This window comes from Nomascus leucogenys, chromosome 11 (genome assembly GCF_006542625.1).
Source record: "Nomascus leucogenys isolate Asia chromosome 11, Asia_NLE_v1, whole genome shotgun sequence".
In the NCBI taxonomy this organism is placed as follows: Eukaryota; Metazoa; Chordata; class Mammalia; order Primates; family Hylobatidae; genus Nomascus; species Nomascus leucogenys.
The window spans coordinates 56,576,997-56,604,210 of NC_044391.1; the positions used below are offsets into that span (position 1 = coordinate 56,576,997).

General features: G+C 46.6%; 1 protein-coding gene across 1 annotated transcript; it reads right to left on the reverse strand.

The window, feature by feature from the left end:
- Nucleotides 1-129: 129 nt before the first annotated feature.
- Nucleotides 130-26,960, reverse strand: COPZ1 (coatomer protein complex subunit zeta 1). Its single transcript, XM_030822508.1, has 9 exons — nt 26,868-26,960; nt 11,401-11,469; nt 9,718-9,799; nt 8,683-8,774; nt 6,474-6,529; nt 4,138-4,215; nt 3,926-3,977; nt 2,314-2,352; nt 130-1,505 (listed from the first exon to the last, which is right to left on the reverse strand). Exons 1-9 carry the CDS (start codon nt 26,883-26,885, stop codon nt 1,458-1,460), a joined length of 534 nt encoding a protein of 177 aa, XP_030678368.1. The 5' UTR covers nt 26,886-26,960; the 3' UTR covers nt 130-1,457.
- Between the last annotated feature and the right edge of the window lie 254 nt (nt 26,961-27,214).

A 27,214-nucleotide genomic window follows, 5' to 3' on the forward strand; every position in this document is an offset into this window, starting at 1 on the left:
CACTGCTAGAGAGTCTCTGAGGTAGGAGGGAAGAAATATTATAAGATGGGGAATGGGGTGGGGGGGGGCTGGAGGCACAGGAGTAGCTGCCAAAAAGAGAGGAAGAGAAACAGAAACATCACACAAAGGCAGTTTGGAAAAAATGTTTTATTCCTCTTTGCACAGAGCAGTTTATGAAGGTGGCTATCTCCTGACTCCATGCATCTTTTACACAAAGATGCCCCCTTAAATATGCCCAGTTATCTGCCCCACTTCAGTGCTGGAGAACTGGCAGTTAGTAAGTGGGGCAGAATGCTTAAGTCTCAGGAAGGTTTTTAAAGGCATTTTTGTGGGGAGGAAGTTCTGGGTCAAGGGGAAAGATTAAACCCAAGAGTGAGTATTCCATTCTCCATCTTCCTGGGGAAATCCAAATCCCAAAGGTTTTATGAAGAAAAGCACCTCTCTCAGCGACCTAGAGACAGGGAGAGCACAGACCTACTGCTTAGGTGTAAGGATGAGGCAGAGAGAGGGTAGGCTGCAGCGACTGCAGACCCACGGCAGAGGAGTAAATGCATGTCGGGGAGCTGAGGGGACAGAGACAGCCTAGAGGCCCAAGTCATAAGTTCCACTCCTTCCCAGTTCTGAGTAGAAACTTTTCTTCCCAAGACTAGAATGGAGTTTTAGTTTTAGGAACTGGCTTTGCTCCAGGACACAGAGAAGACAAACCAGGCAAAGATCCCACAGGTAGTAAGGGTGGAGAGTTAAGGTAGCTAACTAAGAGATGGACACTCACCACGGCAGTTTTGAAGCTATATGCCAGATCAGGGTACAGAATGCATTTTATATGCCCTATTCAATACAATTTAAATCACTGTTTCTTCCACGTTGTCCCTTCCCTATGAGCTATTCCCAATGCCTCTTCCAAGGCACAGGACAGGGCAGTAAGAAGGAATGGAAGAAAACATTGAGGTCACTAAGTGGGGCTAGGGCTTAGATTGGATAAATCCCTACCCATCCCCACCCCCACCTGTTCTATAGAAAAGAATTCTCTTTCTCCCTCCCCTTGCTGGACTGTCGGGATGAGGGCCAGGTAAAGGCAAAGGGAGGAAAACACTCAGCACATTCTTTCTCCTACTTTAATCTGAAGTGTAGCTACAGCAAAGGGCACAGAATTTACAAAAATGTCAGGGCAGGGGAGCATGTGAGCATAATCCAGTCTAGAAAGAAAGAGGGTGCTTCCCCTGCCCTATTATCTAAATATGCTGGGAGCTTTACTCCCAGAACTGCAAGAAGAATGAAAAAGAATAGGAAGGGTGTAGGGGAGGTTGGGGGAGGCAACCACAAACAGAATGGAGATTTAAGGATCCCTGTGATCCCCGAGATGACCCTGAGAGCATCGATTGGGGAACTAGATGAAAATTCACAGCAGACATGCGAATTTTTTGAAGAGGATGAAGAGCCAGGAACAGTGGGGGTCTTCACCGAAGGAGTGACCACTTGATCTGTTCTTTGGCTGACTGCAGCACCTGCAGAGATAAGAGCAGCATTGAGGAAAGCTTGCTGACAGGGCAGGGTAGGGATGAGGGCTGGGGATCTCCTTCCCCTCACTTGTCTTCCCTGTCTTTAGAAGAATGGAGAATATAAAATCCCCAAGAGTAAAGAAATGGGAAGAAGCTCTCTAAGGCCCTAGCAGATTGGAAAATTCAAAAAAAATTCAAATCCACTGAGGGGATGAAGAGAGAAGAGGTATACCTGGTATAAAAGAAAAAAAAAAAGGGAGTTACTGGACATATGTTAAAAAGGGCGGCGGGCAGGGGGGGGGTAACAAATCCAGATGGACTTCTTGGTGAGAATTCCAAATGGGTAGAAAACGGAACCCCTCCCTTCCCCCTACATCAGGTAGACAATCTATCTGCAGTCAAGGTAGCAAAATGGATCTGCAAAACCTGCATATTCTAGAATATGCATTTCCAGCTTAGCCCTCATTTGAATTATAAGAGAAAGAGAGAGTGTGTGCACAAATGCACACAGACCATCTGCTTAAGGCAAGCCTCTGCTGGGGAATAAATCACTGAATGAGGCATCAGGCAGGGAGGGTTTGAAGGGTAAGAGCAAGGCTGACAGCCACTCCTCACAGGAAACTGAGAAAGGAGTTGGAAGTAGGGGTAGGGAGTGGCTGGCTGTATGAGTCCCAGTTCTCTGGAATAAGAGGGAGCCAAGGAAGATGTGTCTTGAGTCTCTAGTCTCACTCAGACTTGGGAGGTATGGGTGGAATGCTGTTCTAGCCTCTTTAGTGACCCAGTCCCTCTGGAAAGGAAGAAAGGAGAGTCATACCTGAGACACGGTCTGCTCCGTAAGGGGGACATCTTCACCCTATGGCACAGAGACACAAGCATTTAGTGTGGGAGAAAGCTGGAGTGAGACCTGATTGGAGTCTGGTATTAGAGAAGAAAAAAGTGATCCTTTAAACTGAAACAAAGGGCAGATGCACTGAACTTCTCAGTCCCTTCTAGGGACTAGTACAGCTACAATTTTACTTGGCTGGAGGGACTATGAACAAAAAAGGGTCATTTCATCCAGCTTCCATTTTAAGGCAGGAGGACTTCTTAAAAGATTTAACTCCATTCCGAGTAACCAGCAGGTTATCTGATCCTCAACTCCCTTAACTTGGGGGTGAAGGACCTGATTCCCTAGTCAGAAAAGGCCTTCTCTGAATATCAGTATCACTAGGGAAAGGATGAGGGGGAGCCAGGAGTGGTTTAATGGATCCCGCAAAGCCTGATGGGTAACGACAGCATGTTAATTTGAAGAAATAAACTGCTGCAACAGCAGCCTAAGAAGACAAAGAGGGGAGTTGGTGGGGGGGACCCTCTCTCTTGCCACATAGAGACATATGTTAGAGGAGAAGATTAAACTATGCAAATGGAGCCCACAGCAGTTAAGAGAGAAGATTTCCCATTATCAAGCACTGTCAGCTTTCACTCTGTGGAGGTCAGAGCCAGGACATTCTGTGAATGGGGAGATTTGCTTTGCTCAGACATCTTTGCACCCGTATAATTTGTTGGTGGGCTCTCTCTGCATCCACCATTATCTCCTCAGCTGACCTGGGGCCTTCTATGGTTAACTCAGAGGCCCCTTTCTGAAATCACCAGCACCAAAGAAGACTGAGGTTCTGGCAAATAAGTACTTCCTAATGGAGAGGTACCATCCTCAGTTATGTAACACTTTATTATTATTATTATTTTTATTTTTTATTTTTGAGACAGAGTCTCGCTCTGTCGCCCAGGCTGGAGTGCAGTGGTGCAATCTCGGCTCACTGCAACCTCCACCTCCTGGGCTCAAGCGATTCTCCTGCCTTAGCCTCCTGAGTAGCTGGGATCATAGGCACGCACCACCACACCCAGCTAATTTTTGTATCTTTAGTAGAGACAGGGTTTCACCATGTTGGTCAGGCTGGTCTCGAACTCCTGACCTTGTGATCCACTGGCCTCGGCTTCCCAAAGTGCTGGGATTACAGGTGTGAGCCACCATGCCCAGCCCTATGTAACACTTTAAAAGACAAAACAGACACTCTTCTGTCTCAGATGATTGGATCCATCTCCAAGAAGGGAATAAGCCAACTTCAAGTTCCTTTATGATTTCAAAACCATAAATATTAAAGTTTATTTTATTTTATCATTTATTAAATAAGTATGTATTAAATGTCCACTTTGTGCAAAGACTGTATGAGATGTTAGGCACCATACTAGGGGTAGAAATAAGTTATTTCTGCTTCTTTCTTTGGGACAACAAGAGAAGGGAAGAGAAAGGCTGAATGTATTTGAAAGAAAAAGAGAAGGCTGTATGTATCCTATGAGCCCCAACTACTGGACACATCCAGCAGGTCTGGCTCTGGAGGGTGTTTGTGAATAGATGCGGGGATGCAGAGAAACACATTCCTGCTTACCCTTAAAGCCACCCGGTGTACCACCTGCTGGGGATCACTCTCTAGGATCACCCTGCAAAAACAAAGAAGAGATCATTGTTCACTCTGTCCTGAAGGCACAGAGTGCCTCGCTGTCGGGGAATAGGACCTCTGGCCACTGAGCCTGCTTGACTTAGGACAGGGGCAGTTATCCCACCACCTCACCCAAGATCAAGGCAGGTCAGAGAACTTACCCTCCATCTACAATTTCATCCACAGCCAAGAACAGCCCCTCCATGTTCTCCAGCAGTGCTCGCTTTTCTACATTTTTCCTGAGTCCCCAGGAGAAGAGAAGAGAAAAACCAACTTGTGTGTGAAAGAAATCCTAGGACCTTGTCTGAATTGAGGAACCTAAACTAGACCAATAAACATTTCCACCAACCACAAAAAGAAGTAAATAAGGTGAAGAACTTTTTAGCTAGTTCACTCAAAACCCCTTTCTACTCTTGTTTGCTGAATAAGGAATGTATGGAAAGAGATTCAAATAACACAGTCAATTTCTGACTATTCAGGGGTTGATTATCCACACTATTCTTTCCTACCTGCCATGATGCTGCTCATAACATTGCTCATAAACACTGACATCAGTGGGTGGAAAAAAACGATATAAACAGAGCTAGGATTCAATCTGGAGGTGGCTGGGGGTGGGAGGGGTTGAATGCAAACCTTATTTGTACTCAAGCTCTGACAAACCTCCTGAGACATTCTCTGTTCCCTCTTCTCCCTATCCCTTACCAGCTCTACTCAGGCCCTGAAAAGAAGCCCAAAGGGGGGCAGGGTCTGCATACAACAGCCTCAGATCCAGTGGTTGGTGCATGTGGCCTGTCACATCCGTCAGTTTGAGTCTTTCACTAGATTACCCAAAATGAAGTCTACTCATTCACCTGGATAAGAAATAAATCATCCCCTTCCTGAGGAAATCTGAGCCATTCACCCTGCTGATTTTGCAGGGCTGAGAGTACCTGCTGTTCTGTTCTGGATGGATGTCTGTACTGGGTTCACTTGGGAGCTGCTGGGGGAATGAAGTTCAGAGCCCCGGATGTTTTCAGGAAAAGTAACTTATATCTCTTCTATTACCCATCTACACGGGTAACAGAGAACAGAGGGCTAGTGGGGAGGTGGAAAGGGAGGAGAGGGTAAATGGCAGAAGCTTCCTGTTTTTTGTTTTGTTTTGTTTTTTGAGACAGGGTCTTGCTATGTCGCCTAGGCTGGAGTGCAGCAGCATGATCACAGCTCACTGCAGCCTCAACCTCCTGGGCTCAAGCAATCTTCCTACCTCAGCCTCCTGAGTAGCTGAGACTACAGGCACGCACCACCACACCTGGCTAATTTTTTTATTTTTTGCAGAGACAGGGTCTCACTGTGTTGCCCAGGCTTGTCTTGAACTCGACTCATGCAATCCTCCTGCCTGGGTGCTTCCTGTTTTACAGAAGGGAAAAAACAAGGACTAGAAGTCAAAAAAAAACACTGGGCACAGTGGCTCATGCCTATAATCCCAGCACTTTGGGAAGCCAAGGTAGGTGGATCATTTGAGGTCAGGATTTCAAGACCAGCCTGGCCAACATGGTAAAACCCCGTCTCTACTAAAAACACAATAATTAGCCAGGCATGGTGGCGCGTGCCTGTAATCCCAGCTACTCTACTTGGGAGGCTGAGGCAGGAGAATCACTTGAACCTGGGAGGCAGAGGTTGCAGTGGGCAGAGATCATGCCACTGCACTCCAGCCTGGGTGACAGAGTGAGACTCCATCTCAAAAAAAAAAAAAAAAAAGAAAAAAAAATTGGGAGTGTTACTTCCATTCCTGAAGTACTGAATGACATTTCATCTGGGACACTTCCTTATGCTTGCCCTTTCCCTACTTCTAATGTCAAGAATGAAGCCCAGGAAAGCACCTTGAGGATGCTCAGATCTGACAGGGCCACAGGGGATTACAAGAGTAAACACAGAGGTAAAGATTCGGCTCCCTCCCAGTCCTCTTCCTTAGTAAGAGAATTATTCTATGGGAGGGACATACTCTCCATCCATTCCTCCCCAGTAGCATGAATTATTGTGAATTAATAAACCCAACTTCTTTTTTTTTTTTTTTTTTGAGACAGAGTCTCACTCTGTCGCCAAAGCTGGAGTGCAGTGGCGCGATCTCAGTTCATTGCAAGCTCCGCCTCCCAGGTTCATGCCATTCTCCTGCCTCAGCCTCCCGAGTAGCTGGGACTACAGGTGCCTGCTACCATGCCTGGCTAATTTTTTGTATTTTTAGTGGAGACAGGGTTTCCCCATGTTAGCCAGGATGGTCTCGATCTCCTGACCTCGTGATCTGCCCGCCTCGGCCTCCCAAAGTACTGGGATTATGAGCGTGAGCCACCAAGCCTGGCAAAACCCAACTTCTAAAACTAAATCAACTCCCTGCAGCCTTTGCCAATCCCCTATAATCCCTGGGCCTGAAGAATGGTTACTTTATCTCCCAAAAAGAAATCAACAATGCCCTGCTCTTTCCATCATAACTTGAGGGAAAAAAAAAGAATGTCCTGCTCACCTCAGCATCTGGCTCAATGAGTCGAAGAGGCAGTTCAGAACAGCCATGAGCATCAGCTGTTGGGAAACAGAGGAGGCCGAAGGATAAGGTTCAAGGCCCTGAAAGCTGCTACCTAAAAACAAAACCTCCTAATTCATTAAACATCAAAAGACACAGGCTTTCACAAAGGACCAAAAACATAAGGTGGAAGTGAGAGCACAACAGGAAGAGGATCTGTGATTTCTCACAGAAATAAATTCTGCTGCATGATCCCACAATTCAACATCTCTTTTAGCCAAAAGTTTAAACAGAACTTTCCTGTCACAGTCCTCTACAATGTCTTCACCAACTGTTTATGTGTTACCTGATGTCTTAGGTAGAGAAATCATTAACCAAGCAATAGCTGAGGTCAGAGGAAGGCTGCAGAGTTAGTGTAAAAAGCATGGACTTTAATTGGCTGGGCACAGTGGCTCACACCTGTAACGTCTAGACCCTGTCTAGACTCTGACTCTATCCCAGCACTTTTGGAGGCCGAGGCAGGCCGATTGCTTGAGCTCAGGAGTTGAGACCAGCCTAGGCAACATGGCAAAACTCTGTCTCTACAAAAAATACAAAAAAAAATTAGCCAGGCATGGTGGTGGGCACCTGCAGTCCTAGCTACTTGGGAGGCTAAGGCGGTAGAATCACTTGAGCCCGGGAGCCAGAGGGTGCAGTGAGCCGAGATCGCACCACTGCAGTCCAGCCTGGGAGACAGAACAAGACCCTGCATCAAATTTTTTTTTTTTTTTTTTTTTTTTTTGAGAGTCTCGCTCTGTCACCCAGGCTGGAGTGCAATGGCGCAATCTGAGCTCACTGCAACCTCCACCTCCCAGGTTCAAGCAATTCTCCTGCCTCAGCCTCCCAAGTAGCTGGGATTACAGGCACCCACCACCACGCCCAGCTAATTTTTGTTGTTGCTGTTGTTTGTTTGTTTGAGACGGAGTCTCGCTCTGTCGCCCAGGCTGGAGTGCAGTGGCATGATCTCGGCTCACTGCAACCTCCGCCTCCCGGGTTCACGCCATTCTCCTGCCTCAGCCTCCCGAGTAGCTGGGACTACAGGTGCCTGCACCACACCCAGCTAATTTTTTGCATTTTTAGTAGACATGGGGTTTCACTGTGTTAGCCAGGATGGTCTCGATCTCCTGACCTCGTGATCCGCCTGCCTCGGCCACCCAAAGTGCTGGGATTACAGGTGTGAGCCACCACGCCTGGCCTGTATTTTTAGTAGAGACAGGATTTCGCCATGTTGGCCAGCCTGGTCTCAAACTCCTGACCTCAAGTGATCCACCCACCTTGGCCTCCCAAAGTGCTGGGATTACAGGCGTGAGCCACCATGTTCGGCCTGTGTCTCAAAATTTTTTAAAAAGCATGGACTTTAAGTCAGACAGATATGGGTTTGAATCCAAGCTGAGCCATTTTCTACGTGTGACCCTGAGAAAGTTATTAGGTTGAACCACATCAGATAACTGCCACTTTTGTACTTTTCACAATGGTCACATACAAGTAATTTCATATGGTTCTTCAGGGTTTGGTTTCCTCATTTGTAAAACAAAGGCACTAATGCCTACAACTCATAGAAGTGCTATGAGGTTTAAATAACAATGTACTTTACAAAGCACTTATGATAATAAGAGCTCAGTAAGAGTTGACTTTCTCAAACTTTTACTTTTGCCTCAAATTATCTGGGGGCTTATTTTTATTTATCTATTCTCCTAGAAGTTGCTACCTGAGGCAAATAGCTTTTCCTGCATATAGGAAGCAGGTTAGGACTATACCCCAAGGTCTTCTCCAGTGACCCATTCAGAATGTATGGTTTCAACATGACCCAGGTTGTTAGCTAATTGGCTCAAACTCAGTCAGGTATGGACCCTTCATAGAAGAAGCAAGTATCCCCCTGCAATCTTGACCATACCTCAGAAATCCATCTTAAAAAACACTACTCAGGGAAGGGTATTAAAACATATATGATGTTTCCTAATGGATATAAAAGATTAATCTAGGAAAACTTCCTTTCTAGGCGATTCATTCGCCGGGCCATGTTTGTGAGGCTGGTGGGATCTCTGACAACTTCATTAGCTTGGTCAGAAGCCAGAGGAATACGGCTCTATTAGGGCCCCAAACCAGTGGCTATGTACTGCCTGTGGTTTAGAAAGTAGGATCAGAAATAGCAAAGAGGGGTGGGGATTCTCACCTCATTTTCATAGGAGCTGCCAATCACATAGAAATAGAGATCTATACTGCTTTTGTATACCACTGTCAGGCCTTCCAAGAGGGCAATTTCACCTGGTGGGGGAAAAAAAGTAAAAAGAGTGGGTGGCCTGAGATAAGGAAGTAGGAAAGAAGGAGTTACCAGTCAGGCGCAGCGGCTCACGCCTGTAATCCTAGCACCTTGGGAAGCCGCGCCAGGCGGATCACCTAAGGTCAGGAGTTCAAGACCAGCCTGGCCAACATGGTGAAACCCCGTCTCCAGTAAAAATACAAAAATTAGCCGGGCCTGGTGGTGCGCACCTGTAATCCCTGCTACTTGGGAGGCTGAGATGGGAGAACCACTTGAACCTGGGAGGCGGAGGTTGCAGTGAGCCGAGATCTCGCCACTGTACTCCAGCCTGGGCGACAGAGAGAGACTCTGTCTCAAAAAAAAAAAAAAAAAAAAAAAAAAAAGGTGTTACCACCAATTCCTAGTATCCAGCTGTTTTGGGCTAAGGTGAGGCCGACTGTAATGACCTCCAAAGTCAGAAGATGATCTGCGCTTTTTGGGTGGTGGCAGGAGAAGAGAAGTATGAACTTGGGGGAGTCTAAATGTATCTTCTGTAACCACCATCCTCCGTTCCTGCCCACTATACCTATTTTCCTCCTTGTATATGAGACAGGATACTAGTCGATCCTTCGGAGGTGAAAATGCAGAGCGGTCACCTTTACAGACTTCCATTTACCTGCCCTAATGGATGCGGTACAATAAGCAGAGCTGCAGTTAAATTTGTCAAGTGAGGCTCATAAATCCAGGAACTAGACAGGTAGCTAACAGCCAACCTTCCAGCACGGTATTCCCGTGTGAGGTACACTCACCTCCCCATTACATTCTGAAGAGTTTATTATACAAGGGGAGGAAGGAAAAAAAAGAAAAAGGAGGCAGAGTCATTTCATCCTTTCTCCGCAGCCCTGTTACCACCCCCTTTCCACCATGGTTCCCCCCAACACGGGTAGTAGTGAAAGGAAAATGACCTACTGTCAGTCCGATGGGTCTTGTTGAAAATGTTCTTCTCAAAGGCCTTTTGCTCCTTGACACTGGGGTAGGTGTCGTCATAGTACTGGTCAGAGGGAAAGGAGACAGGGTTGGGTCACTAGAGCTGGAAGCCAGAATGATTAGTGACTATGTTTTGCCCTGGGATCTTGGATTTCTCTCCTTCAAGGCATGGGGCAAGGGAGAAATACTGACATGGAAAAGGAAGGACTGTAGAGGCACAGAATGGGCAGTGAGTAATCCAAGAAAAATAAATAAAAGACCCTGCCATAAGCAACCCCACCTCACATTTCTAAGACTGTCTGAGGGCAGAAGCCTACCAGCCCTACAGTGAGGCTCTGCACCTGTCTGCAATCTAGACCTCTCCTAAAACCATTCTCATCAAGTGTTTCCTAGGAGCTACCCCATGTCAGGAAGCAGTGCCAGAGAACACAAAAAACACTAGAAGCACAGAACACTTCCATAGACCCCCACTCACTGTATGAAGCTCAGGAATGGGGAAAGGCTACAAAAACCTCCTCCAAAGAAAGGCAAACCCTGCCCTATGGTCTATCGTAGCTTTCTTTTCTGCAAGCTGAAAGAAGCATCCAGCATACCACTGAGCCCATTCCCAGGCTCTCCCTGGCAAGGGGGCGGAGATGCAGGCTGCTAAATCGCTAGCTCTTTAGGGGCTAATCCGTCGCAGTCAGCTGAAGACCTATGACAGGTCTGGCATTTAGTAACTGGATAACTGTTTCAAAAGGTGTCCTGCATAGTTACATCCAATTACTGGGAGGAACAGCTGGTGAATTCTAAACTAATCTCTACCTGCTGATTGATTTATGCTATGCTCGCCCAGAGTTAATACACCAGGGACAGAAGAAATTTCTACAGGAGGGGGAGAATATGGAGGGAGAGAGGGTGTCCTTTCTTCTTTCTTCCAACAGATCTAAAGTTGGAAACATCACTCTGGGAAAGTCAGGAGGTAACAAGCTTGATGATGACTATAAACCTAGGAATGGAACCTTGGAACTGCAAGAGAATTCTCTGGAAAAACCCAGGCAGGGTGACATGGTAGAAGGGAAGGGGACAGGAATATGATGGACATGGGCGGGCTGCCTCTTAGCATCTACATACTGCTTTGTTAGGAACCAAGGTTTCAAAGCTTTTCCCTAATCTGATGCTGACAAGAAAGGAGGTCAAAGTCTGAGGACAGCAAGCAGGGCAGCAGTACAACTAAGGGACAAAAGAAAACAGGTTTTATCTGGAGTAGGCAAGATAAGATGGAAGAATTCAGGCCGGGTGTGGTGGCTCACACCTGTAATCCCAACACTTTCGGAGGCCGAGGAGGGCGAATCATGAGGTCAGGAGTTTGAGACCAGTCTGGCCAACATGCTGAAACCCTGTCTCTACTAAAGATACAAAAAATTAGCCGGGCATGGTAGCGCGTGCCTGTAATCCTAGCTACTCGGGAGGCTGAGGCTGCAGTGAGCCAAGGTCGCACCATTGCACTCCAGCCTGGGTGACAAGAGTGAAACTCCATCTCAAAAAAAAAAAAAAAAAAAAGATGGAAGTATTCTTAAAATTATACTACTGAGGAACATGAGTTAATAGGGGATCAGTCCCAAGATTCAAATCTCAGAATAAGCCTTTGTGCTGTTCCTAAACTAATTCAAAAGGGAATCTCACCTTGGCAAAAAGTCGATCTCCATCATTGTCCAGAATCAGGATGGCTTTGACAGTATACAGGGAAGGTTCCTGAAGAGATACGAACATACCTTCAGTCCTGAAGGCTCCCACCACCACTGGTAAACCAGATACCTTCCCCTAGTCCCACTGGGGCTGCAAGGGGATACAGAGGTACCTCTGTAAGTCCCTTACCTCAACATGGTCAGATTTTGATATTTCCCATTGAGAAAGACCCAGGGTAAGTAAACTGAATTGACGGAGAAAGCATTTAAACAAAGGATTCCAAAGTACCATCAGAGAAACAGTTTCTCTGACTCACAGGGGGCTTAATCAAGAGAGGTCATGCTGTTATTTCCAAATATTATGGTACAGTTATTTTCCAAATTACCCTCTCCCTTCCTGCTCTCCCATGTACAGGTGGCTATAGAATGTGACCACATTAATTAAAAGGCACTGAACAAGGCCATTTAAAAATAGGGTTGAATGTCCTAGTATACTTGGAAGTTTCTGCAGTCCCAATGCAGTAGCAATGCAGAAGCATAAAGCAAGCCTTCCCTAAACCACCCACACACTGAGCAGAGGGAAAAGAGCGTTTACACACACACACACACACACACACACACACGCACAGGCACACCAGTTCTCAATGCAGCCTAGTAAAACAGCCATCTTCCAAAAACTCTCCTATGTTCTCCAATTCTTCCACTGTATCTTAACCACTACCACTTAACTTCCAAGGACAAAAGCCAACCTGAATTTTGGGGGAGTTAAGAAGCAGTGAGAAGATGATCTATCTGAGAAACACTCTGGGGCCTAGAGTGAGTGAGCAAGAGGGTAATTTTTTTTCCACTACCAAGAATCAAATAAGGAATCACAGCCTCAGTCTTAATGGTTCTTCAACTGTAAGTATATCACTTGCGAAACCTGTGGTGGTCTGCTGCTCTCCTCTACCACTGCAACTTCGAGGGAGCCAGCTAACTAGAAGAGAAATCGCAGGAGGCTGAGGCAGGAGGATTGCTTAAGGCCAGTTCAAGACCAGCCTGGGAAACATAGGGAGACGCCCCCATCTCTACAAAAATAAAAAAAATTAGCCAGGTGTGGTGGCATGCATCTATAGTCCTAGCTACTCAGGAGGCTGAGGTGAGAGGATCTCTTGAGCCCAGGAGTTTAAGACCACACTGAGCTATGACTGCGCCACTGCACTCCAGGCTGGGTGACAGAGTGAAACCCCATCTCTAATTGATTGAATAGAAAAAACTAAAAGTGTGGAGAGATAGTGATGTGTGCATGAAAGGTATTTGCAGCCTCACATTCCTTTTTTTTTTTTTTTTTTTTTTTTAAGAGAAAAAGTGTCACTGTGTTGCTCAGGCTGGTCTTGAACTCCTAGGCTCAAACAATCCTCCCACCTAGGCCTCCCAAAGTACTGGGATTACAAGTGTGAGCCACTGCGCCCGACCTACATTCCTTGATTTTCTAATCAACATTACTTACCATTGATATCCCTTGTGCTGTGAGACAAGGCTGTTGCTTTGCTACCTCTTTCTTGGCCTTATTTAAGAAACCCACAGTCCTCATAGGAGTCAAACACAAAAGTATGTGTTTGACAGATATCCAAGAGTGAGGAGGAAAAAATCATTGCCAAGAACCCAGAAACTGCAGCCTCTACAAACATAAATTGCCTCATGAGGCTTCAGGAGGTTTATGGTTCCATGCAAAGAATCAACCCTGTTTGCGGGGGCAGAGGAGGGCAGTTCAGAATGGGAGTAAAAGGAACCCATTCTTTTGACAACAAGGTGATGAGGAACATAAGTTTTCCCTACTTGAATTCTTGAGGACTGCAATTTTTTTGTTCGCTGGTTTGTCCCATTTGTCCAGAACAATGCCTGACACATATTAAACTCTCAATATTTGGTGAATAATTCAGAGAATAAAGGAAGTTTGAGAATAAAGTTAAAATATCTTGATGCAGTATGCATCTAGGGGACTACTTATAATTAGACTTCCACATATAAGTGGATTTTCTGATGTGGCCACTTTGGGTGATATTACTGCCAACTTTATCCCTCCTCTGATAAACACTCCTTAGAGATACCCATCCTGTATATGTGACACTCTGGAATAAACAGCGCATGAGTAACTCCTCTCTCAAACTAAAGAGCTTTGTTGCCTAGTGGAGGGAAGTCCTCTAGAGTCTAGTCTTAAAAGGTCACAAGTAGAAGCAGCTCTCCTAACTCCTAATTCCTCACAGAAAGATCTTCCTGTAAAGCAGGCTCAGTTCTATAACAACTTGGGTCCTCAATTCCAAAAGGGAGACAACAATGGGAATGAGTTTTCTTAATGGAAGAAAAGAAGTCCAAAAGGAACAAAATTTAGACAAAATCATTTTTTCCCACAACCTTTTCCTGGAAATCTTTGGCTCTGTTCCTCTATCCAAATTCGCAGCAACTTTAGAGAGCTGCCCATTAGTTTAAGCTGGGCATTAACCTGGCATAGGAAACTGGTTCTTGCAGCCATAGAGTCTGGCATCCCTAGAACCAAAAGAAAAGAAAAGCCCTAATGGCCACCAGCCAACTGGAAGAGTCAGACAATGTCCTTTGTGGCCAACACGGTGTGAGTGCCTATGACAGCCACACCGGCAAAGAGACAACATATCCCCGGGTTCTGCTCTTGGTTCTTTTCACTGTCTTCCTAGAAGTCATTATCAAAGAAACCCCAAAAACAGAAACATCGGATCTTCCTGGGAAGAATAAAAGACAGGCTAAGGAGGACAAGGGTAAAGACTAGATTTGACATAGAGCTTACTGGAGCTCTCAAAAGGGAAAGAAGGCATTACAGAAAAGGCTGGTCATTTCAAACTTCCAAAGGAGGAAGCATACTAAATAAAGCTGAGAATTTAGGCAGGAGCTTAAATGCCGCTTCAATTCTCCATTCTGCTACAGCTGGAGCCAGCAGCTTCTTTACTTCTCCTGCCACCTCCTGACTGCAGCTGGTTCCACTTCAGCCTGGGGCTTTTACCTCTCAGGAGTGGGGAGGGCTATGCCATAAAACTAGCCAGTTTAAAGGCCCCAGAAGTCATTACTGATAATGTAATTTCATTTTAAGTTTTTGCAAAGGGCAAGTTTATAAATAACTCCCAGCTACTGAGAAATGGGCTTCCAGGACAATGGACTAGGCTTGACCTTGTAACACATTAAATGCTGACTGTCGAGAAAGACCTTATCAGCTTAGGGCCACATTGGAAGAATTTAAAAGGTCTATTCTTCCCTCCCACTCCCAAAATGGGTAGCTGCTAGAAAGCTTTCGAGACAAAGTTCTGTGATGCACTGACTTTCAGAGAGCCACAGCCTGAGTGTATAACAGAACTTCACCTCAAATGCTAATCGTGCTTGGAAATGATGTATAGGCAGATTGTTTTGTGGGAGGTTGGGTGACTTAGACAGATTTTCATGTATTTATGTTTTTATTATCAAGAAAACAAGAATGCTGTCCTCAAGACAGGTGAAACACCACAGAACAAGCAACTAGGCTGCTGCAAATGAATCTTTGATCTCAGGGGCTTCTTTTTTTTTTTTTGCAACGGAGTCTCAGTCTGTCACCCAGGCTGGAGTGCAGTGGGGCAAACTCAGCTCACTACAACCTCCACCTCCCGTGTTCAAGTGATTCTCGTGCCTCAGCCTCCCAAGTAGCTGGGACTACAGGCACACACCGCCACGCCCAGCTAATTTTTGTATTTTTAGTAGAGACGTGGTTTCACCAAATTGGCCAGGCTGGTCTCGAACTCCTGACCTCATGATCTGCCTGCCTCAGCCTCCCAAAGTGCTGGGATTACAGGCGTGAGCCACCGTGCCGGACCTCACTCAGGGGCTTCTGAAGCCTGGTGAAAAGCATCAACATCTCCAAGAACTCTCTCCCCTAGCACATAGAGGACTAGAGTGGAAGAGTCATTCCTAGTGCTGCCCCCTGTGGGCCTTCTCGGTGACCTGCAGCTTCCACAGGATTATAGTCATTCGCAAAAATATTTTTCAAAGGCAGCTCTGGATAAAAGCTCTTTTTTTTTTTTTTTGAGATGGAATCTCGCTCTGTCGCCCAGGCTGGAGTGCAGTGGCACGATCTCAGCTCACTGCAAGCTCCGCCTCCCGGTTCAAGCTGTCCTGCTTCAGCCTCCTGAGTAGCTGGGACTACACGCGCCTGCCACCATGCCCGGCTAATTTTTTGTATTTTTAGTAGAGATGGGGTTTCACTGTAGCCAGGATGGTCTCGATCTCCTGACCTTGTGATCCGCCAGCCTCGGCCTCCCAAAGTGCTGGGATTATAGGCGTGAGCCACCGCACCCAGCAAAAGCTCTCCATTTGTGTGTCTTGTAGGACAAACTAGTAGAGATGGGCCCTGAAAAAATAACTGAATTAAGTCTGTTCACAATGTATATAGTAAGAGAACCCTCTGGGGTAAGATCTTAGTAAGCTACCAGAAGACTGGGGGAATAGTGTTTGGGGAAGATAGGATACTTGGGAACTATAATGAATTGAATCATTTAGGGGAAAAAAACAAGAAGCCTTTATGGAGGGAATTACAGGATGCTATCTACAGAGCTGAAAGAGCACAAATAAGAATATGGAGGTCAGGCGCAGTGGCTCATGCCTGTAATCCTAGCACTTTCGGAAGCTGAGGCAGGAGGATCACTAGAGCCAGGAGTTCAAGACCAACCTGGGCAACCCAGTGAGACCCTGTCTCTGCAAGAACTTAAAAAAAAAAAAAAAAATTAGCCAGGCATGGTGGCATGCACCTGTAGTCTCAGCTACTCAGGATGCTGAGGCAGGAGGATTGCTTGAGCCTGGGAGTTCAAGGCTGTAGTGAGCTACAATTGCGCTACTGCACTCCAGCCTACACAAAAGAGACCGCCTCAAAAAAAAAAAAAAAAAAAAGAAGCTGACTGAGATCACTAAAAAGTTCTTCATTGTCTACTTAAAAATAAATCCTTCCAGCCTGGCCAACATGGTGAAACCCCGTCTCTACCAAAATTACAAAACTTAGCCAGGCGTGGTAGCAGACGCCTGTAATCCCAGCTACTCAGGAGTTTGAGGCAGGAGAATCGCTTATACCTGGGAGGCAGAGGTTGCAGTGAGCTGAGATCACACCACTGCACTCCAGCCTGGGTGACAGAGCAAGACTCCAACTCAAAAAAAAAAAAAAAAAAAAATTCCTTAAGGCCATACCGAAAGGGGTTACCCTGATGTGGCAATGGGTCTTGATGAATTAAAAACTGTAACAAGATTCTCTTCTCTCAATCCTGTTTATAAAGTAAAACTAAGAAGGTAAAAAATAGAAGGAGAAATTCCTAGATACCACTCCCAGCTCCACATGGCTAAGTAGATAGACTTCCTGACTCTGTGCCAACACTCTTTTTTTTTTTTTTTTTTTTTTGACAGAGTTTCACTTTGTTGTCCAGGCTGGGGTGCAGTGGCACAATCTTGGCTCACTGCAACCTCCGCCTCCCGGGTTCCAGCAATTCTCGTGCCTCAGCCTCCTCAGTAGCTGGGATTACAGGTGATGGCCACCATGCCCAACTGATTTTTTTTATTTTAGTAGAGATGGGGTTTCACCATTTTGACCAGGCTGGTCTTGAGCTCCTGAACTCAGGCAATCTGCCTGTCTCGGCCTCCCAACGTGCTAATATTACAGGTGTGAGCCACTGCACCTGGCCTCTGTGCCAACTTTTACTTATTTTTTTTTTTTTTTTTGAGACGGAGTCTCGCCCTGTCGCCCAGGCTGGAGTGTAGTGGTGTGATCTCCACTCGCTGCAAGCTCTGCCTCCCGGGTTCATGCCATTCTCCTGCCTCAGCCTCTCGAGTGGCTGGGACTACAGGCACCCACCACTACGACCAGCTAATTTTTTTGTATTTTTTTTAGTAGAGACAGGGTTTCACCATATTAGCCAGGATGGTCTACATCTCCTGACCTCGTGATCCACCCGCCTCAGCCTCCCAAAGTGCTGGGATTACAGGCGTGAGCCACCGTGCCTGGCCTGTGCCAACTTTTTTAAAATTAAAAGCACCTCTGGGGTTAAGGGCTCCAATTTGCCAGCCACAATCCTATGGACTTCAGATGAAAAGAAAAGAAGAATTAGCTAAAGTCTTTGACAGGGGAGAGCAGTTTTTACAAATCCGATTTTTTTTTTTTGAGACAGTGTTGCTCTGTTGCCCAGGCTGAAGTGCAGTGGCGTGATCTTGGCTCACTGCAGCCTCTGCCTCTTGGGTTCCAGCAATTCTCCTGCCTCAGCCTCTCAGGCAGCTGGGATTATAGGTGCTTGCCACCACGCCCGGCTTATTTTTGTGTTTTTTGTAGAGACGGGGTTTCGCCATGTTGGCCAAGCTGGTCTCAAACTCCTGACCTCAGGTGATCCACCCACCTTGACCTCCCAAAGTGCTAGGATTACAGGCATGAGCCACCACGCCCAGCCTATATCAGATTTATTAATATTATTATTATTTCTTGTCACCCAGGCTGGAGTGCAGTAGTGCCATCACAGGTCACTGCAGCCTCAACCTCCCAGGCTCAAGCAATCCTCCCCCTTCAGCCTCCCAAGTAGCTGGGACTACAGGTACATGCCACCACACCCTGCTAATTATTTCTGTATACAAACAAGATTAGATTCAAAAAGCACAGCTTAGGAAAGAGTGGGAGCCATTGGTACCACAGAACACTACCCAGCTGACATGAGACCAAATACTGGTTATAAAGAAAAAACTCAACACATGACTCGCGAAGAACTGATGGCAGGAAGAGACACCTACAATCTTCCTATCTGACACAGATCCAAAACATGTAAAGCACAGTCAACAAGAGTTTTGATATTACAGGAGAAAATGTCTCTAAACTCCTACAATCCATCTCTTAAATAGAGACAGGGTCTTACTATGTTGCCCAGACTGGACCTGAACTCCTGGGCTCAAGGAGTCCTGCCTCAGCCTTCCAAATAGCTAGGACTACAGGCATGCACCACCACGCCTGGCTACAATACTTGTATTATAATGGGGATCAGCCATTAACTCAAATTTTCCCTTTCTCTGAGATTCAGCTTCTTCATCAGAGAAATGAGAGGCTTGACCTAGATCAGTTAAGGTTAATGCCTTTTTTGAGTTACAGCAGACCCCTTTGATAAACCAATTAAATCTATGGACCTTATTCCCAGCAAAATACATTCACAAATTTTTTTATGATTTCATGGCTAGGGGTGATGGTTCCCACCTGTAATCCCAGCACTTTGGGAGGCCAATGTGGGGACAAATAGCTTGAGCTCAGGAGTTCGAGACCAGCCTGGGCAACATGGTGAAACCCTGTCTCTACTAAAAATACAAAAAAATTAGCTGGGCATGGTGGTGCATGCCTGTAATCCCAGCTATTTGGGAGGCTGAGGCATGAGAATTGCTTAAACCCCGGAGATGGAGATTGCAGTGAGCCAAGATCATCGCACCACTGCACTCCAGCCTGGATGACAGAGCAAGACTCTGTCTCAAAAAATATATATATAAATAAAAATAATGTTTTTATGATTTCAAAGAGTTCACAGAGTCGAGTTCAGAATTAAATGAGATTCTCTCTGAAGATAATAAGATGGTGTAGAGGGGGCAGGAAAAAGAGGGGAAATGAGTGATACTTTTGTAAATCACTCCCTCTACTCTACCTGGCACCCAGTAATGACTTCAATAAATGTGTGTGTGGCCTTCATAAATTAATAAGTATGACTGAGAAAACTAACAGCCAGCAGGGGGAATAAAGGTCAGCAACCATGCCCCCTCCAGCTTTCTTTTTTTTTCCCCTTTCTTTTTTTTTTTTTTTTAGACCGAGTTTCATTCTTGTTGCCCAGGCTGGAGTGCAATGGCGCAGTCTCAGCTCACTGCAACCTCCACCTCCCAGGTTCAAGCGATTCTCCTGCCTCAGCCTCTCAAACAGCTGGCATTACAGGCGCCCACCACCACACCTGGCTAATTTTGTATTTTTAGTACACAAAGCTTTGCCATGTTGGTAAGGCTGGTCTCGAACTCCTAACCTCAGGTGATCCGCCTGCCTCAGCCTCCCAAAGTGCTGGGATTACACGCGTGAGCCACCATGCCCAGCCGCCTCCAGCTTTCAATGGCTGAATTTGGTGACTATGAAATGGGCAGGACAAAGATAACCAAACCCTAAGCTTTTTAGGAATGCAAAGTCTCAGGACCTTTCTCAAAACTCAGAAAGGCTGTCTGTTGGAAAATTTTTTTGTTTTGAGACAGAGTCTCACTCTGTCGCCCAAGCTGGAGTGCAGTGGCTCACTGCAACCTCCGCCTCCTAGGTTCACGCTATTCTCCTGCCTCAGCCTCCTGAGTAGCTGGGATTACAGGCGTGTGCCACCACGCCTGGCTAATTTTTGTATTTTTGATAGAGACGGCGTTTCACCATGTTGGTCAGGCTGGTCTCAAACTCCTGACCCCGTGATCTGCCCGCCTCGGCCTCCCAAAGTGCTGGATTACAGGCATGAGCCACTGTGCCCGGCCTTGCTGGATAATTTTTTACCCAGGGGTCACATAGTCTCTAATTCTTCAACTATCATGGAAGTGAAAGAATCACAGAAATGAGGGACAAAGCAGTACTGCTGAGAAGAGAGATGAACTGAATAAGGAGAAATCAGACTGTACTCCAGACTTGAGGCCTGAGAGCACCATTAGAACATTCTGCCTTCTCAGTTTGGTAATCCAGGGGCCCTCACTTAAATATTACTCAGAAAAGGAAAAAAATCAAACGGGGCTAGATCCATTCCTGATGAGTCCTGGGTCATGATTTGTATCATGATTTATCCCTCTACTCCCCGCCACAGCTCCCTGCTTTTGCTCCTGAAAACAAAAAGCTAGTCTCTGAAAGACTGAAATGACAGCCTCTGTGTTATCTTTCAGTCTATTTATGCCCCCAAATCAACCCCCTGAGGCAGAATTGCTCTGTTCTCCTCTGGTTTTAGTCTCCCTCTAAAACTACACAACAGAAAAGGAGTTGCAGAAAATTAGTTGACCGAGTTATCCAGGGCAATTGGCTATGGATGGGATATCTGCATTGAGAGTGAGAAAATAGGCCGGGCGCAGTGGCTCACACCTGTAATCCCAGCACTTTGGGAGGCCAAGGCGGGTGGATCATGAGGTCAGGAGATCGAGATCATCCTGGCTAACTCAGTGAAACCCCGTCTCTACTACAAATACAAAAAATTAGCCGGGCGTGGTGGCGGGCGCCTGTAGTCCCAGCTATCGGGAGGCTGAGGTAGGAGAATGGCCTGAACCCGGGAGGCGGAGCTTGCAGTGAGCCGAGATCGCGCCACTGCACTCCAGCCTGGGTGACAGAGCGAGACTCCGTCTCAAAAAAAAAAAAAAAAAGGAAACCTATTCTGCCCAGAAACAGGAGGGACAGAATGTGAGAGGGCCCTTGCCAGCACAAGCATCTTACAAGTGCATGGACTCATTCTCCCAATCCATCTTCATCAGCTGTCCCCTGGGCACTCTGCCTTTCCTCTTCCTAATTACTCCAGCACAAGTGGGTACATGAGTACTGATTCTTTATCCCTGCTCCATCTGATTTGCTCCTCTAGTTTCCCTTTCCACAACCTGTTTTCTTGTCAACATCCAGACTCTAATCAAGTCATGTCAATGGAGTAAAGTAAGAAACAGCAGCAAGTATCTAGATAAAAAAGACCCTAAACCTGCCACTAGGCTCCATCAAATACCTGGATAATTGCATTCATCCTCTGCCTCCCAAGGCAGACCTGGCTTCTCAAGGGTCTGGTTTTCTTCACATGGAGGCCCCCCCTCCACTTCTGACCATGTGACAGCTCCCCTAGATCTTTGATATAATTTATACCTTGCCAGGGACCAACTGTTTCCCACCACTGTGAAGGAGAGGGAAAAAATATATATAAATACGTCGGAAATCTATAACAAGGTCTTCTTGGAGGGCAAGACATGGGGAGAGTTAGAAGCAGCGTCAATTGCTCTTTGGGGGTTTTAGTTCAAGCCGAGGTCTGCTTCCAGCAATCAACCATTAAAACAAGCCGGCCAGAGTAACAGCACAGTTTATTCTGATCATTTAATTTGAAGTGTCAATAAATTAAACTTCAATCAATTAAACTAGGTGTGCAATAACCCAGATGGACACCCGGACACCAAGATAATCACAATAAAAATTTTTATTGCTGCCAGGGACCTCACCGGGGGCAGTGCTGGCACTGCTCGCGCTCTAGCTGAGAAATATATCTCCACAGCGCAGGAACGAGGAGATTGCTTCTCCTAACGAAATGGAGGGGCCAGGCACCAGCAAGGACGCAGCTGGGAGAGGGGCACAGGGGACTGCCAGGAACGAGATGGGAGTGCTTTAGGGGCTTAATGTAATTGATACCTTTGCCCAGAGCAGGGGGAGGGGGGCATTTAGGCCAAGTACCTCTACTGTTAGGGCCAAAGGAATTTAACAAAAGCCCCATTAAGATGATTCAGGAAGCGAGGGCCAAGGAGCAATATCAACCTTTAAAGTCACTGACATATTCTGCATAGTTTCCTCCTCCATATATACTCATATCCTTGTGCACTTTGGATGGCCTGATTTTTGAATGAGGCTTAGAATTTAGGATTTGGTTATGGTTTTAAAATATTAAGGTAAGACAAAGTACAGAATTAGAAGTCTAGTCTGTAAAGCACTGGAGAAGCACTCTGAAAGTGAATCCAGAGAGGATTAGGAAAAATAAAACCTATGAACAAAGATTTAAAGATCTAAACCGATACAGAATTCAGTTTTGTTTGTTTTTTTGAGACAGAGTTTCACTTTTTGCCCAGGCTGGAGTGCAATGGCCCTCGGCTCACTGCAACCTCCGCCTCCCAGGTTCAAGCGATTCTCCTGCCTCAGCCTCCCGTGTCACTGGGGATTACAAGCGCGTGCCACCAGGCCCAGCTAATTTTTGTATTTTTAGTAGAGACAGCTTTCACCATGTTGGTCAGGCTGGTCTTGAACTCCTGACCTCAGGTGATCCACTCACCTCAGGATTACAGGCGTGAGCCACCGAGCCCAGCCCGAGTAATTCAGCTTTAAAGAAAAAAAGTAAAGCGGGAAGGAGGAAGGGGAAATCCTTAAGATTCCATAGGTTATTAATGGAGAATGGTGAACCGCAGAGATCCTCTCCATTCACAACTCAAAAAGCGAGAACCAGCAGAAACAGCAAGAGAGAAGAAGCCAAGTCCAAAGATGCAGGCTGAGATCACTATTATTACGCATTGGGAACTAAAAGAGATGAAAGGATCCCTTTCCTTAAAGCCTAAGGAGACCTGACAGAGATCAGACAAATCTGCTTGAAAGCTAGAGCTGGATTACTTAATTCAAGAAAGAAATGTGACCATGTGACCCATTGTAAAGTACCTAAAAGAAGAGAACTTACTGTTATTTAGAAATTCCACAATCAATGCAAACTTTGATCAACAGTTCTTCTTGACCCCCTGCAGCTTACCCATCCCTTTTTCTCGACATCCTGCAGCTATGTATGTACCTTGGAGAGTTAAGGACAGAAAAATATGCTTTGATCAGATTGTCCCTAACCGCATTACATAGGTTTCTCATAACAAAGAATCAGTGTGGTTTTAAAAGCAAAGTCCAGGGTTACCTGACCAAGTTAGCAGGGATCTGTGAATGCAGCCCATTAGGCATAGATTAAAGCAGAAAAATAAGGAAGAAGCAGGCTGAAACAGACTTCACTGAGGAAGCAGAGACAGAGAACTAAGGGAAGAGAAATGTGACAGAGAGACTTTTTCTTTTTGAGACGGAGTGTTGCTCTGTCGCCCAGGCTGGAGTGCAGTGGCGCATCTCGGCTCACTGAGACCTCTGCCTCCCAGGTTCAAGTGATTCTCTTGCCTCAGCTTCCTGAGTAGCTGGGATGACAGGCATGGCCACGCCCAGCTAAGTTTTGTATTTTTAGTAGAGACCGGGTTTCACCATGTTGGTCAAGCTGGTCTCCAACTCCTGACCTCATGATCCGCCCACCTCGGCCTCCCAAAGTGCTGGATTTACAGGCGTGAGCCACCGTGCCCGGCCTTTTTTTTTTTTTTGAGACGGAGTCTAACACTGTCTGCCGGGCTGGAGTGCAGTGGCGCGATCTCGGCTCACTGCAACCTCTACCTCCCTGGCTCAAGCGATTCTCCTGCCTCAGCCTCCCAGGTAGCTGGGACTACAGGCGCACACCACCATGCCCAGCTAATTTTTGTGTTTTTAGTAGAGACAGGGTTTCACTGTGTTGGCCAGGATGGTCTCCATCTCTTGACCTCGTGATCCACCTGCCTCGGCCTCCCAAAGTGCTGGGATTACATGCATGAGCCACTGCACTTCGCCCGACAGAGAGACTTTCACATATAACTCCCCCAATTTACCCACCACACACAGGCCCATTGTTAAAAGGGCTCCCCAAGTATTATCTTCCTCATTCCTTTACCTTTAAGCAGGCTCCCTTCTAAACATATATAAAAACTTCCAAAGAAACCAATTCCCTAGAATCTATCCTAGTCTGCCAATTGGGTTTAGGGGGAGGTTTTTTATTCTTATTTTTTTAGAGACAGGGTCTGGCTTTGTCACCCATGCTGGAGTGCAGTGGCACAATCATAGCTCACTGCAGCCTCAAACTCCCAGGCTCAAGCGATCCTCCTGCCTCAGCCTCTTATAGCGCTGTGATTACAGGCATGAGCCACCACACTCAACCTCTTACTTGATTAAGAATACTTGCTGCCGGGCACGGTGGCTCACTCCTGTAATCCTAGCACTATAAGAGGCTGAGGCGGGAGGATTGCCTGAGCTCAAGAGTTCGAGACCAGCCTGGGCAACACAGTGAAACAGTCTCTACTGAAATACAAAAAAATTAGCCAGGTGTGGCAGTGCGCACCTGTAGTCCCAGCTACTTGTGAGGCTGAGGCAGGAGAAATTGCTTCAACCTGGGAGGCAGAGGTTGCTGTGAGCTGAGATCACACCACTGCACTCCAGCCTGGGTGACACAGCGAGACTGTCTCCAAAAAAAAAAAAAAAAAAAAAATTGCTAACTGGCCAGGGTGCAGTGGCTCATGCCTGTAATCCCAGCACTTTGGGAGGCCAAGGTGGGCAGATCACTTGAGGTCAGGAGTTCAAGACCAGACCAGCCTGGCAAACATGGTGAAACCCTGTCTCTACTAAAAGTACAAAAATTAGCTGGGTGTGGTGGCGCGTGCCTGTAACCCCAGCTACTCGGGAGGCTGAGGCATGAGAATTGCTTGATTCTGGGAGGCAGAGGTTGCACTGAGCCAAGATCGCACCACTGCACTCCAGCCTGGGCAACATAGCCAGACTATCTCAAAAAAAAAAAAAAAAAAAAAAAGATATTTGTTAACTGCTTGGTACAGAAAATATTTAAAACTACTCAGATTTTAAGCTTTTTACCTATACTTGACCAACCGACATAAGGAATTAACTGTCTTTAACTGAAAGAGAGGAATTAAAACCTGTTATTCCTTTATCTGACGAGGATGTGAATGTGTATGCATAGGAGATCTGAAGGAAAATAAAAGACAAGCTTCTTTGGAAAGAGGCCTAGAGTTCAAGCCAATTAAGGAAGGAGGCTGGGAGTTAAATTCCTGCACTATACTACCTACCTACCTACCTACACACACACACACACACACACACACACACACACCCCTCCAAATCGCAAAATAGGGCACTTTTGAGAGAAATTCTCTGGTCCAGTTCTAAAAAGGGGTAACAGGTATTTTATTTGTTAGAACAAGCATAAAGCATCATATGGACAAGAGGGCTAATACACCCCTTTAGCAACCACAATTCTCATGTAACCAGAGAGGGAGAAATTAGCATCCTAAATCATACAATAAGAATTCCTGGCCCAGCGCGGTGGCTCACGCCTGGAATCCCAGCACTTTGGGAGGCCGAGGTGGGTGGATTACGAGGTCAGGAGATCGAGACCACCCTGGCTAACACGGTGAAACCCCGTCTCTACTACAAAATACAAAAAATTAGCTGGGAGTGGTGGCCGGCGCCTGTAGTCCCAGCTACTCGGGAGGCCGAGGCAGAAGAATGGCGTGAACCCGGGAGGCGGAGCTTGCAGTGAGCCGAGATCGCACCACTGCACTCCAGCCTGGGAGACAGAGCAAGACTCCGTCTCAAAAAAAAAATTACAATAATAATAATAGGCCGGGCGCGGTGGCTCACGCTTGTAATCCCAGCACTTTGGGAGGCCGAGGCGGGAGGATCACGAGGTCAGGAGATCGAGACCACGGTGAAACCCTGTCTCTACTAAAAATACAAAAAAATTAGCCGGGCGTGGTGGCGGGCGCCCGTAGTCCCAGCTACTCGGAGAGGCTGAGGCAGAATGGCGTGAACTCGGGAGCCGGAGCTTGCAGTGAGCCGAGATTGCACCACTGCACTCCAGCCTGGGCAATCGAGCGAGACTCTGTCTCAAAAATAATAATAATAATAATAATAATTCCTGGCCAGGCGCGGTGGTTCAAGCCTGTAATCCTAGCACTTTGGGAGGCCGGGGGGGGGGGGGGGGGGCGGATCACTTGAGGTCAGGAGTTCGAAACCAGCCTGGCCAACATGGTGAAACCACGTCTCTACTAAAAATACAAAAAAATTAGCCGGGCGTGGTGGCACGCGCCTATAATCCCAACTACTCGGGAGGCTGAGGCAGGAGAATAGCTTGAACCCAGGAGGCGGAGATTGCAGTGAGCCAAGATCGCGCCACGTGCGCACTCCAGCCTGGGTAACAGAGCAACGCTCGGTCTCAAAAAAAAAAAAAAAAAAAAGAATTCCTAAGGTCTAAATGGGTAGAGAAAAGGAGAACAGAATAAGGAGTCTAGAAAAAATATTCCACAATCCATGCTAATTTTATCCGGTATCCCAGAACTTTGATGGAATACTGATTCTTTATAATGACAAACCTATATAATAGGGATTAACAGGAAACCGAAGACAAAACAGTTTCCTGAAGGAATGTGGCAGGGAATCGGCAATGAAGAGTCAAACTTGGGAAACCGTGAGGAGGAGTCTGTAACGACAAAACATCTGTATTCTTTTCTTACAATATGGGGCGAGTTTGGTGGTTTAATAAATTAAAATCAGGATATCATCCACAATGCTAAAAATAAGGGGCAACCTGAAGGGCCCTAATCCAGTACGCCTACAGGTCTGTGTATCCTAAGGAGTCTATGTGCTGCCTTCAACTTTCCACCGACTCTATGCCCTCTCCCCCGCAGGGCTTCCTACTCTAAACCAAGGCTTTAGCTCCTACATTAGGCCACACACTTATTCCAAGGGTCAGCAGAACCTTCAGTCCCCAAGAATTACCCAGAACTCTCCTTCCCCGTCTCCCACTCGGGCTGAACCCTGACTCCCGGCCCCTGTGGACACCACAGCATCTCTGCTGCCCCTCCAGCTCCTACCAAAATCAGCGCCTCCATCTTGCCCCGCAGCTGGTGCCGACGTGGAGCCGCAACAGTAACGCCGCCGCTGATTGGCCATACGTTCCCATTAGGCCCCGCCTAGGATAAGGATCATTGGGTAAGGCTTGCTTTATTGGCCAATTATTGTACTAGCTTGCTTACCGGAAGCAAAGTGTCCAACCAGAAGGCGCAAGTATTTGATTGTCAGCTTGAATACTCAATAAAACGCCAAAACCTCACGACTCATTGGGGCGGGAGGGTCAGTGGGGCGGGGTTGTTTCCATGGGGAACAGAGGAAGCGATTGTTAATTTTCAATTGGTAGGGCCGAGGACACGTGATATTGTCG

Excerpts from the sequence above, each read along its gene's own strand:
- COPZ1 (XM_030822508.1), bottom strand. Across the intron at positions 9,800-11,400 it reads GAGATCGACTTTTTGCCAAG|TACTATGACGACACCTACCC; the intron begins GTGAGATTCCCT and ends CCCTCTGACCAG. Across the intron at positions 2,353-3,925 it reads TACACCGGGTGGCTTTAAGG|GGTGAAGATGTCCCCCTTAC; the intron begins GTAAGCAGGAAT and ends TCTGTGCCATAG.